The sequence below is a fragment of the Hyperolius riggenbachi genome, chromosome 1 (assembly GCF_040937935.1).
Source record: "Hyperolius riggenbachi isolate aHypRig1 chromosome 1, aHypRig1.pri, whole genome shotgun sequence".
Lineage (NCBI taxonomy): Eukaryota > Metazoa > Chordata > Amphibia > Anura > Hyperoliidae > Hyperolius > Hyperolius riggenbachi.
This window is the reverse complement of record NC_090646.1, coordinates 527606029-527619291: the sequence shown is the minus strand read 5'-3', so window position 1 is coordinate 527619291 and position 13263 is coordinate 527606029. Positions and strand designations below refer to the sequence as shown.

General features: G+C 42.5%; 1 protein-coding gene across 2 annotated transcripts in view; it reads left to right on the top strand.

Moving 5' to 3' along the window:
* KSR2 (kinase suppressor of ras 2) overlaps positions 1-13263 on the top strand; it is a 550925-nt gene that overhangs the window by 140204 nt on the left and 397458 nt on the right. For both annotated transcript variants that reach the window (XM_068246131.1, XM_068246140.1), the window contains exon 3: positions 6820-6970. In XM_068246131.1, the coding sequence (XP_068102232.1) occupies positions 6820-6970 (151 nt within the window). The remainder of the gene's footprint in view (positions 1-6819; positions 6971-13263) is intronic.

Here is a 13263-nt window from a genome sequence, read left to right as displayed (position 1 = left end):
GCCCACACATCGCGCACAGCCTAGTGCTGTGTGCACGCAGCTGTTAATAGTGCGTGGTGCGACGATAACGTCGCACCCGCTGCCCTGTAAACAGCGCACTAGGTGCGCCATTTTGGGGGCATCCGATGCCCCGTTTTTACAGGGGAGCAGGTGCGAGGTTATCGTCGCACCGTGCACTATTAACGGCTGCGCGCGCACTGCACTGAGTTGTGCGTGATGTAGCTTTGCGCGGCTATTAGTACTTGCAAAGCTTCATTTGGGGCACTAAGTGGCTTTTCATTCCGGCGCTAATACTTAGCGTAGACTCTGGCGCTAATACTTAGCTCCAGTTAGTGAATCAAGCCCTAAGCATCATCACGCCTTTTGTACATCCTTTGCACTGTTGGTACATTGGGTTGTTGTAATAAAAAATCTGGTAGGTCAGCCTGCCAGTGTGTGGCCATCAAAATTATAATACAGATACTATACAAGAAGAATGCCAGAACAAAAACCCTGCAACCTTATGCCTCATACGAGAATAACAAGTGCTAGTGTTTAGGCACCAGCATTGCTTTATCCTCCCAGGATCGTTTATGTACTGCGTTATTGAAACAGATTCATTGCCAAGTATCCGGTACTTAACATAGGGAGGTAATGTTTATATGTCCCTCTGGAGTAGTTAATTATACAGAAGTTAATTATTCACTAGCATACTGTGATGGTATAAGCCCTTAGGGATATTGAATTGCATGTGGCATATTGAATTGCAGTGTTTTGCTGCCTAAGATTTGTGGAGGATGGTCTCCCACTGTAAGCAAACATCATGTTACCCTTTCTTTCTTATAAACAGTAAAATTGTTGTTTTCATGTTTCAGTTTTATATTTATTTGATGTTTATTTCTGTTTGCACCTTTTCTTTGTTTTTCTTTTAATGTCACTGCCAGAAGATTGCTTTACAAATCTTAATAATGCTGTTTTAATTTGTATAGACTCAAAAACAGTACTTTCATGTTTCACTGTGACTGTTTGTTTTCTAAATTCAAAAAGATCTAGCATTAATCAAATGACAGTTATTGGGTATATAAAAAAAAGCAATGCACTGTATATACTTGTGTATAAGCCAACCCGCATATAAGCCGACTTCCCAACTTATACCTTAAAAAACTGGAAAAAATGATTGATTTGTGTATAAGCCGGGGGTAGGAAATGTAGTGTGGCTACTGGTGAGTTTCAGTAGCCAATAAAAAGAAACATAAGCATAGGATGTACCATCTTGTGCCAACCAGCTGTGGTTTACTGTCATGTGAGTGGTATCCATCACCCCCCTGAGAGACAGAGCTGCATGTATACCTGATGCCCGATCCCCCCCAGTGTTTTATATGTCAACAAAAACAACAGGTAGTAGCGTTAGACTTTATGGTTCCCAAGAAAGAGGTAAACATTAACCAAATGCTTCTGAAGTCTCTGGTGGACTTGCAATTATAGGTATTAGGCAACAGACGTATCGAGCACATAATGCCCAGAAGATCACCTTTTATGTACTTCTGAATTTGATCTCTCCTCTCTCTTCGTCCCCTGCTCCCTTGCTTTCCGGACCTAGGGACACTGCGCATCGCCAGGCATCCTTGTAAACTATCGCAGTATACTCTGTCCCATCGTGGGGCTTTCTCCCACTCTGTTGGCTGCCCGGATGTGGGAGGGATCGGCAGGTAGGATGTGTGTGCAAGCGCCGTTTTTAATTTTCAGAGTCTCGAGAGGTGGAGGGGACGCGTCTCTATGGCAACTTGGGGATCCGGCCCGTTGGGAGAAAGTGTAGTGCGCTGACAGCCAATGGGAGCTTTAAGAGTCAGACAGGTTATGATGATGCTGTTTTTAATTTCCTGCGGGTCCCGAGTGATGGGGGGGGGGTGTCTTCATGGCAACTGGACGATCCAGACATCAGGAGGAAAGGTAGGGAGCAGTGTCCCGAGGTCTGGGCAGCCAACAGAGTGGAAGAGAGCGGTACGAGGAGGCAGAAGAGGACAGGAGATGCTAAATACAGGGAAAGGCCCGGGCAGCAGCAGTTAACAGGTGAACAATGTGGCTAGGCCGCTCTGCTGGTGGGGGGGTCGTTATGTCGGCCTCCTTTCTCTACATGCACATTAGTTAGTTGTGACTTTTGGGCCCCAAACCTCGACTTATACACATACTGTAGGTGGTATTCAAAGTTCAATTTTTTCACAGTTCTTGTTTTGCTGTATTTGCTTAATGCATTTTATAATAGTGAAAGAAGTAACAATAGTTCAGGGAAAAAAACTAATTAAAAAAAACACACAGAATCACTGAAATGGTTAAAGGATCACCCTATTCCAGTATTTTATAGAACCAAATGTTGCTTTAGCAGAGGCGGGACAAGGTCCTCCAGCACCCAAGGCTGAGACAGCAAAGTGCGCCCCTCCATCCCTGCCACCCCAGCCGTCACACACTGATTGCTATTAGACTAAGAGGTGCCACAGGGCCCACAACCTCCCCAACACCTTAATATCTAGTTATCAGGCTTGCAGTCACTGCCATGTATCCCCTTTTCTTATTTCTTTCTGCTTCAAACACAATTAGGAATGATAGCTGAATGAATTGTGCGCCCCCTCCTACACTGCGCCCTGAGGCTGGAGCCTCTCCAGCCTATGCCTCGGCCTGGCCCTGTGCTTTAGTTAAGGATTTGCATCTATTGGCAAACTTCTCCACCAACTTTGCACAAATATGCAGTATTTGCCCAGTCTTCTTTACAGAACTGTTCCTCCTCAGTCAAATTGGATGTAGCTATTGGTGGACTGCAGTCTCCATGTCATTCCACAGATGTTCAATAGGGTTTAAGTCTGTACTCTGACCAAGCTACGTAGGGACAATCAACTTTTTTTTTCTTCAGCCGCTATATGTGCTCTGGGCCATTGTCGTGTTTATTATAGGGAAATCTATCTTTGCTGAGAAAAAGCTCTATACATTTTAAAGAGACACTGAAGCAAAAAAAAAAAAATATGATCTAATGAATTGGTTGTGTAGTACAGATAATTACTAGAACATTAGTAGCAAGAAAAAAAAGTCATATTTTTATTTTCAGTTATATAGTTTTTTTTAATAACATTGCATCATTGTCTAACATTTGCAGTTTACACACTATTCAGCATTCTAAATGATTTTACAGGGCAGGCTCGTGAACTTTTGAACTGTCCTCTGCAAAAAAATAAAAAAACAACAATACATTGCCAGGCGTTCGAGATAATAAGCTTCAGAAGACAGAGCTCTATGCGACTTTGAAAGTCGTGAAGCTCAATGGCTCTTTTGCATAGATAACAACTGGAGTTTCTTAACTCTTCCTGTACTGGAAACAATATAAAGGGGCCCATACACTGGTCGATTTTAGCAATCTATTGATCGATCGATTCTATAGAATCGATCAATTGATCGGAAATCGATTCTTTCAAATCTATCGATCGATTTGCGTCAGATTTCGATCGACTTGACCTATCTGACAGGATGGAAAGTCTAGGTCAATCTGCTGCTGGCAGCAGATCGATGGCCCATAGAGTTGCATTGTAACTAATGGTCCAATAATGAATTTAGATAGATTTCCAATAGATTTAATTCTGAAATCTATTGGAAATCTGTTCCTAGTGTGTGGAACACATCATTTGACTTGGCAGGCATCTGACAGGAATCTATCTGATGGTCGAATCTGCTGCAAATCTATAAGTGTATGGCCACCTTTAGACTTATTTCTCCTAATGTTTTATTTCTTAGCTGTACTACACATACAAATCATTGCGCAGAAAAAGTGGGATCAGCGCATCACCAGGCCGCCCCTGAATGGCCTCAGCTCAGAGATGCGCTGAGCCCCCCCAGGAACTACGAACGCACCTTGAACCAAACAGAGGCTCTGCATATACACCAAAGAAACACTAACAAGTGGGAGCAGCTGACCAGAATTAAATCAAACACAGCAAAGAAATGAACAGCGCTACTTAAAAACAGATGAGTGCTTACCTGCAAAAAAGTGCACACCCCACTCATGGGATTCAAATACACAATGAGCACACACATGACCTGTCTACCACTTGGAGGATGTTAGTTTCACTAACAATTTGCAATTGTTAGGTACTTGTCCCTCCCTCTGTCGTAGAAGTCTTTCCTCCATGGGAGGGGACCTAACACTAACTAAACCTACCTGTGCATATGCATAGCCTGGGCGCGCTACCAGTAAAATTAAGAATTGCACAAAAAAAGTGGGATCAGCGCATCACCAGGCCGCCCCTGAATGGTCTCAGCTCAGAGATGCGCTGTGCCACCCCAGGAACTACGAACGCACCTTGAACCAAACAGAGGCTCTGCATATACACCAAAGAAACACTAACAAGTGGGAGCAGCTGACCAGAATTAAATCAAACACAGCAAAGAAATGAACAGCGCTACTTAAAAACAGATGAGTGCTTACCTGCAAAAAAGTGCACACCCCACTCATGGGATTCAAATACACAATGAGCACACACATGACCTGTCTACCACTTGGAGGATGTTAGTTTCACTAACAATTTGCAATTGTTAGGTACTTGTCCCTCCCACTGTCGTAGAAGTCTTTCCTCCACAGCAAAGAAATGAACAGCGCTACTTAAAAACAGATGAGTGCTTACCTGCAAAAAAGTGCACACCGCACTCATGGGATTCAAATACACAATGAGCACACACATGACCTGTCTACCACTTGGAGGATGTTAGTTTCACTAACAATTTGCAATTGTTAGGTACTTGTCCCTCCCACTGTCGTAGAAGTCTTTCCTCCATGGGAGGGGACCTAACACTAACTAAACCTACCTGTGCATATGCATAGCCTGGGCGCGCTACCAGGTCCCCTCCCATGGAGGAAAGACTTCTACAACAGTGGGAGGGACAAGTACCTAACAATTGCAAATTGTTAGTGAAACTAACATCCTCCAAGTGGTAGACAGGTCATGTGTGTGCTCATTGTGTATTTGAATCCCATGAGTGGGGTGTGCACTTTTTTGCAGGTAAGCACTCATCTGTTTTTAAGTAGCGCTGTTCATTTCTTTGCTGTGTTTGATTTAATTCTGGTCAGCTGCTCCCACTTGTTAGTGTTTCTTTGGTGTATATGCAGAGCCTCTGTTTGGTTCAAGGTGCGTTCGTAGTTCCTGGGGGGGCTCAGCGCATCTCTGAGCTGAGGCCATTCAGGGGCGGCCTGGTGATGCGCTGATCCCACTTTTTCTGCGCAATTCTTAATTTTACTGGTAGCGCGCCCAGGCTATGCATATGCACAGGTAGGTTTAGTTAGTGTTAGGTCCCCTCCCATGGAGGAAAGACTTCTACGACAGTGGGAGGGACAAGTACCTAACAATTGCAAATTGTTAGTGAAACTAACATCCTCCAAGTGGTAGACAGGTCATGTGTGTGCTCATTGTGTATTTGAATCCCATGAGTGGGGTGTGCACTTTTTTGCAGGTAAGCACTCATCTGTTTTTAAGTAGCGCTGTTCATTTCTTTGCTGTGTTTGATTTAATTCTGGTCAGCTGCTCCCACTTGTTAGTGTTTCTTTGGTGTATATGCAGAGCCTCTGTTTGGTTCAAGGTGCGTTCGTAGTTCCTGGGGGGGCTCAGCGCATCTCTGAGCTGAGGCCATTCAGGGGCGGCCTGGTGATGCGCTGATCCCACTTTTTCTGCGCAATTCTTAATTTTACTGGTAGCGCGCCCAGGCTATGCATATGCACAGGTAGGTTTAGTTAGTGTTAGGTCCCCTCCCATGGAGGAAAGACTTCTACGACAGTGGGAGGGACAAGTACCTAACAATTGCAAATTGTTAGTGAAACTAACATCCTCCAAGTGGTAGACAGGTCATGTGTGTGCTCATTGTGTATTTGAATCCCATGAGTGGGGTGTGCACTTTTTTGCAGGTAAGCACTCATCTGTTTTTAAGTAGCGCTGTTCATTTCTTTGCTACATACAAATCATTATATCATCTTTTTTTTTTCGCTTCAGTGTCTCTTTAAGGGATAATGAAAACATTAATATCAATACATATCATATTGATTTAGTCATAAAGGATTACCATATTCTGCTGCCATGCACTGCATGGCGCTACTTACACATGGTAGATGGAGCTTGGCAGAGGTGGCTGTTGGGGACATCTCAGCCTACAATCTACCATGTGCTCAAGAGTCCCCAGAGGTCATTCAGGCAGGGAACACACTTACATCCATTGAAAACTACCATGATTTTCCAAGGATGATATTCTATTTCTAATTTTGCATTTTACTATGCACGTCATCCATAGTCATCTGATACACAGATATGTTATTGCACTATTTTTAGTTTCAGAAAGATTTATTTGAACACCAAAAAATTAAATATACAGTAGCAATATAATTTGCATTATATTGCACTATATTTTTTTATAAATAGATACATGGCCAAATATAACATTTTTGGTTTCATTTGTTTAAATAGGTTTTCTTCATCTACCTTTGAAAATCAAATGATGTTTTTAGTCAAATTCATATAGCAATATAGAACTTATTAAAGGGTTCACAGATTTCCAAGTGCCATTGTACATACATGGATATTAAGTATCATTGTTTACTTATACTGAAATGAAATAAGTTCTCCTAAGGAAAAATAGCAGAGAACTTCCAGTTCTACCAGTCTTTCTTAAGATCGGAGCTTGTGCTAAAGGGTCAAAGGGTCATGTACTAAAAATAGAAACTACACCGATTTCATTTATGTGTAACCTTTCTCATAAAGCTAATGGGCAAATAACTGTACAGATTAGTAAAGATCATATCTTAAATTGTTGTTGCAGGAAATTGACCGTGGGCAGTTGACTCTGGAAGACCTGTTAGACATGTCCGACAACCAGGTTTGCGAAACGCTGATGAAGTTTGGTGCTAACAGTGAAGAATGTAGTCGGTTAAATGCCTCCCTTAATTGTCTACGCAGTGTTCACAAATCAGGTAAAAACCCCTCATAATCCATTTGTTTACACAGTTCACCTTGTCTCTTGCACTTTCATATATTTTTATTCCAACTCTGATCAAAGCAGAACAGCATGTGTAACGTTAATAGTCAATATATCATCCACACATTTGGGAAAATGCATTTAGTAAAGAGAGTTTATTATTCAAAGAAACAACTCTTCTTGTTGTAGATTACCTTATTTTCTGGATTCAAGCCTGAAACACACATTCAATGTTGTTTGCCCAAAGACTGGTCAGTTTTACCACTTCCATGTGGTGTGAGAGCTTTCCTACACAATCTTTTCATAGTATTCAAAATCTATTAGCCTCATACTACACGAAGGTGGTAAAATTGGGCAGTTGTTGGCCAATCAAAATTGGATGTGTGACCGGACCATTAGATAATATTTGTAAGTATTGATACACAAATTGTGCTTGACTATTTGGATGCATAAATATACTTTTAGCAAGTTTTCATTACTTGACCTCAGTACCCTCACAGTTTGTATCACAAATAAAAATGTGACAAAGTTAGGACACACTACGAAAGCCTGTGTGTTTTTTTAACATTTTTGGACATATGTATATTTAATTTCAATTTTAACAATACTGGGAGATTCAAGTAATACAAACAATAACAAGTATAACTAAACAATTGAAACTGAAGAAAAAAACTTCATTTATTTTCTGTAAAATATAAATCTACAAAATGCAATTTCTAGTGTGTGGCTTTTGCCTGTAACTATCGGTGGGGTCCTCTCTGTGAGGATCTCCTGCAGCTTACTTCCTGATTCAGCCTGTGGTGGTTAGAAATAGTGGTGGTAATAAGGGTGCCACTAAAGTCAGGCTTGTCCCATCCTCCACAGGTATAAAGCACTTCATTTATGTAAACAAAAGGGAAAAGAAAACATTGTTTCACGCTCCCCTTTCACTTGGTACTGGCAACTCACTGTCTGTCAGACGTCAATGTTATCATTCATTGACGTTCTAATGAAGATGTTGTTATAGCCATTTTTTTATTCTATTAACACTTTTCTTCACAACTTTTTATTACTATTCATATTATCCACTTTATTTTATTTTTTTAGATTTCTTCTTTAAGAACAAACAGTACACTTATCATTATAACAGTTTAGAGCAAAAAGTAAAGTGCAATAATTGAGATTCTTGCAAAAGTAACTATGGTTTAGTAAACCTGGTAGATCTGAATTACCAGAAATATCTACTGGTCAGTCTTATTTCCTTCCCAAGAGATTCAATATACACATCACTAGGAATACAGTGAGAATAAAGACGAGGAATAGAACACAGGAATCAAAGAGAAAGTGAAGGAGAAGATAAAAAAACTCAGAAATGTTAGCCCCCCCCCCAGTCCAACTCCTCCCCCCACCCCCTATGTCCCTCCAAAGGGCTAAGCTGTGAGAAATATCGTCAAAGACATTGGCCCATATGCAATTCACTTTTTCTCCTGTGTTTTCTCCTAGGTGATATTTGCACAACATGCCATAAAATTCCCTTTAAGCCGCCAACAAGCAAGAAAATACTCAAAATAAATTTGAGAGTACTTTTTGCCAACTTTTGGGTAGTTTTTCAATTTTAAAAAGCTACAAATTTAGTTTAAAGAGAAGATGAAAATTACCTTCTAGGAGATAACTCAGGTGAAAAAGTGAATTGCATATGGCTCTTTTTGTCCATCTGCTATGGTGCTAGCCATTTTTTCCTGGACCGTAAAAATGTTCCTCCAATATGTGAACATTCCATAATAAAGTACTGACTATTTAATTGGGTGCCCTAATTTTTTTCACATAACTGTAGATTGTTATTATGCCCTAATGTTTTTGACAAGCTAGGACAGAAAGTTGAGATGGTTATGGGTACCTTGAACAATTTAGAGATGTTTATGAACAAATATATTTTAGTGGAAACACACAGAACAAGGTGAATTATATTGGACTAGAGAGACTTTTTGCTTTCAGCTCCAGGAGTGTCTCGACCTACATGTAATAAAAAAAAAAAAAAAAGAAAACCACATCGATAATTGCAAATATTAAAGAGACACTGAAGCGAGACTAAATCTCGCTTCAGGTCTTATATATAGCAGGGGCACGTGTGCCCCTGCTAAAACGCCGCTATCCCGCGGCTTAACGGGGGTCCCTTCACCCCCAACCCACCCCCCGCAAACCTGGGTCGGAAAAAGGTCGCTGGAGCTGATCTTCCTGGAGGCAGGGCTAACGGCTGCAGCCGTGCCTCCAGTCGCGTCTATCAGACGCGCATCGCCGCCTCTCCCCCGCCCCTCTCAGTGAAGGAAGACTGAGAGGGGCGGGGGAGAGGCGGAGGTACGCGTCTGACAGACGCGCATGGGGCAGGGCTGCGGCGGTTAGCCCTGCCCCAACCAGGAAGCGCTCCCCCGCTGCTCGGAGGGGGTTTGGGGGGACAGGGACCCCCGTTAAGCCGCGCTATAGCGGCGTTTTAGCAGGGGCACGCATGCCCCTGCTAGCTATGAGGTCTGAAGCGAGATCTATTCTCGCTTCAGACTCTCTTTAAGTCCCTGGCCAAACAATAAGACAATAAAGTGTAGATATATAGTAGGATATTCTTTGTACAGCAATGTCCCCATTATCCAGCACCCACGGGGATTGGCTGATGCCGGATAAGTGTGCTTTCTGGTTGCTTGAGACTGAATATTACAAATAGGCCTTGTTAATCTAATCCAGTCCCCGACTCTGTATACATACCATCAACTCTGTGTTAAATGTTAAAGGTCTTAAAAAAAATGTCATAAAAAAAGTTAATTACCAATATCAGACCTCAGGGCAGACGATTAGCGCCTCCCTTGTCCGTTTCAGGCGCTCTCTGTTATCTAAATCCAGGATTCATTACAGGCCCCGACCCTCCACAGTGTCGCCTGATCTGATGGGATTAGAATCTCCGATTTAAACCGCAAACGCCTGCGCAGTTCGCTTAGCTGCTGGTGCAGCTGCGTCGGTTTCCAGCCCTGTCTGCGGGCCGTCCTCGCTCTGTGCGCTGCGCTGTGATTACGTCATGTGGGCTTCCTCAAGTGACCGTTCACATGACTAAGTTAAATTCTAGTTAGCCGCGCCCCCTCAGCATACACTAGCAGCGCTGAGCCAGGCAATGTCTGGTGGGATTATTTTATCTTGGTCAAAATACAAAATTGATATTTTTATGAATATTATTCAATAAAGGGAACTGTGCTGAAAAAACAAGATATACTTCCATTTTCAAATATTTATCTAGGAAGGCTCTTCTTATCTTTTCTTTTTAAAACATTTACTTTATCTTTGGGAGCAGTTTGTCAGTATTTGCTCCTCTGTCCACCCTAAAGCACTAATATCATTGTTTTCTCAGGTTATTGAGGTTGAGAATTTGGAGAATTTTTTGTTTTAACTGGATACACTGGTCTACTTACAGTAATGCTGTAATATTTATCTTGACTAAAGATTCCATTTGAAAGCAATTCACAAGCATTCTTTGAGTTTCTGTCCACAAAAAAAACTTGTTATCATTATCACATTATGATAAGTGGAAACCGATGAACATGGAAACTTGGATATTTCTTTGTTGTAACTGGATATCTCCAGCCCGTTCTGTGCTCTGAATGTGCTTTTTGTTACTAGACCATATCATTTGGGTTAAGTAATGCTTTTTTGCCATTGGCTATATGTGAACTTATTTGTTATGCTGGAGAAACATAATAGAGTCTCATTGTACATTCTGTGTCCAGTCCTGCAACCCCTATGAAGTATGAATCAACAGAGTGGTTGTGTTTTGTTTAGAAGGTTACTTTGGACTTAATATTGCATAGCCAACATTGTACCAAGCACGTACAATTAAATTGTGAGGTATATGACCAGCACTGCACATACTGACCTGTGTCCAGACCTTCGTGGGGTTGTTAAGAGATAGAAGTAGGTATGGAAGTGATGTGTGACTTACCATTCCTTCCTTATTCAGCTAAAGGGTGCCCTGGCAGCTGTAACATATGAGTGATGTAGAAGAATCTTGTATGAGCTACAAAGGCGTGGGCAGCATGGTGTATAGTGGTTAGCGATCTTGCCTTCCAGCACTGGGTCTCCAGTTGGAATCCCAGCCGGGACATTATCTGCATGGAGTTTGTATTTTCTAACTGTGTCTGCATGGGTTTTCCTCCGGGCACTCAACTCTGGATTCCTCCCACATCTCAAAACCATAAAGATAAGTGATTTGGATTCCCCTTAAAATTGGCCCTAGACTATGATGGACATATGACTATGGTAGGATTAGAGTGTGAGCCCCTCTGACAGTTAAGTGACAAGACTGTATATACTCTGTACATAGATGTGGGACATTTTGGCACTAAAATAATAATAATAATAATAATAATAAAAAGGTGGCCATACACAATACAATTGTTCAATAGAATTATCATTTTCACCATATGATAAATCATAAAACTAAATTAACATTTTCTCTCCAATTAAATCAAATTTTTAAGTAGGAGATTAAAATCAATGTTTTGTTTTCTATCGCATATAGTGATTGATCACAGTTTAGCTTTGATTCTTCTGATCAAATCATTGAATTGATCAATTGAAACATCACATTGTATAGCTCTATACAAGTCTGTCATTACATTGTTATATAGTTTTCTAACTTATGCACCCCCAAATCTCCTCCTTAAAGGACTTACGAGGCGAAACACAGAAAAAAAGTTAATTACCTTACTGTAATAGCAGACCTCAGGGCAGACGATCTGCAGCTCCTTTGCACTTTCCAGCTGCTCTGTTCTGTAAATCCATTTATCATTAGAGGCCCCCCTGAGTTCAGCGCTGGTATTCTCTGCTAAGGGGGCGTGGCTGGCTTGACGTGCAGTCAGTCATGTGGGCGGTCATGTGGTGACGCCCACATGACGTATTACAGAGTATACAGAGCGGCGATGCACCGCAGGCAGAACTGTAATCCTGCGCAGCCGCAGTAGCGGCTATGCAAATTGCGCAGGCAGAGGATTTTTTTAAAGCGGCGATTCTAATCGCCCTGAGATAAGGCGACCCTGGGCTGGGTCAGGGCCTCTAATGATAAATGGATTTACAGAACAGAGCAGCTGGAAAGTGAAAGGGAGCCGCAGATCGTCTTCCCTGAGGTCTGCTATTACAGTAAGGTAATTAACTTTTTTTTCTGTGTTTCGCCTCGTAAGTCCTTTAAAGAGACTCTGAAGCGAGAATAAATCTCGCTTCAGAGCTCATAGTTAGCAGGGGCATGTGTGCCCCTGCTAAACCGCCGCTATCGCGCCGCTAAACGGGGGTCCCTTCACCCCCTAACCCACCCCCGTAATACTTGGTCGTAGACTTGGTCGTGATTTATTTTTTCCTGGAGGCAGGGCTAACGGCTGCAGCCCTGCCTCCAGTCGCGTCTATCAGCGACGCATCGCCGCCTCTCCCCCGCCCCTCTCAGTGAAGGAAGACTGAGAGGGGCGGGGGAGAGGCGGAGATACGCGCTGACAGACGCGCGTGGGGCAGGGCTGCGGCGGTTAGCCCTGTCCCAATGCGGAAGCGCTCCCCGGCTGTACAGAGTGGATTTGGGGTGAAGGGACCCCCGTTAAGCCGCGGGATAGCGGCATTTTAGCAGGGGCACACATGCCCCTGCTATCTATGAGGTCTGAAGCCAGGGTTGCTCGTAAACTACACCAGCGCGAATCTACGCATTGTAGTACGCAACTACGCATTGTAGTTCGTAGGCGAAGTTTAAGAACTACACGTATGCATTTCCGCGTAGTCGTAGTCCCGCTATGCGTAGCTTCACCCGCTACGCGTAGTTGACGTATGTATTGCGAAGTCAACTACGCATGCGGTAACTGCATTTATATGGGTCATTGCGCATGCGCAGAAATTTTATTGCCCTTTATACGCATACAATTCCGCATTGGATGTTGGAATGTATGCTTATATTAGTTTGTGTATGCGCATAGTTAGCAGATTATTGCGGAAATTTTTCCGCATAAGGGCATAAGCGGTCGCATCACCTACGCTACGCAATACGTGATGCTTGCGTATTTTAATGCGTAGTCTACGGTATGCTAACGTAGCGAAGTGGCTGATTTCGGAGCCGTAGATTGCGAAGCGTATTTGCGTAAAAATACGCGTAGTTCCAGCGTAGCGAAGTTGGCTGACTACGACCATCCCTGTCTGAAGCGAGATTTATTCTCGCTTCAGACTCTCTTTAAAGGGGTCTGAAACTCCGACATAACATTCAATAAAAATGTGTTTTACTACCTTTTATTACTCATACAGTTA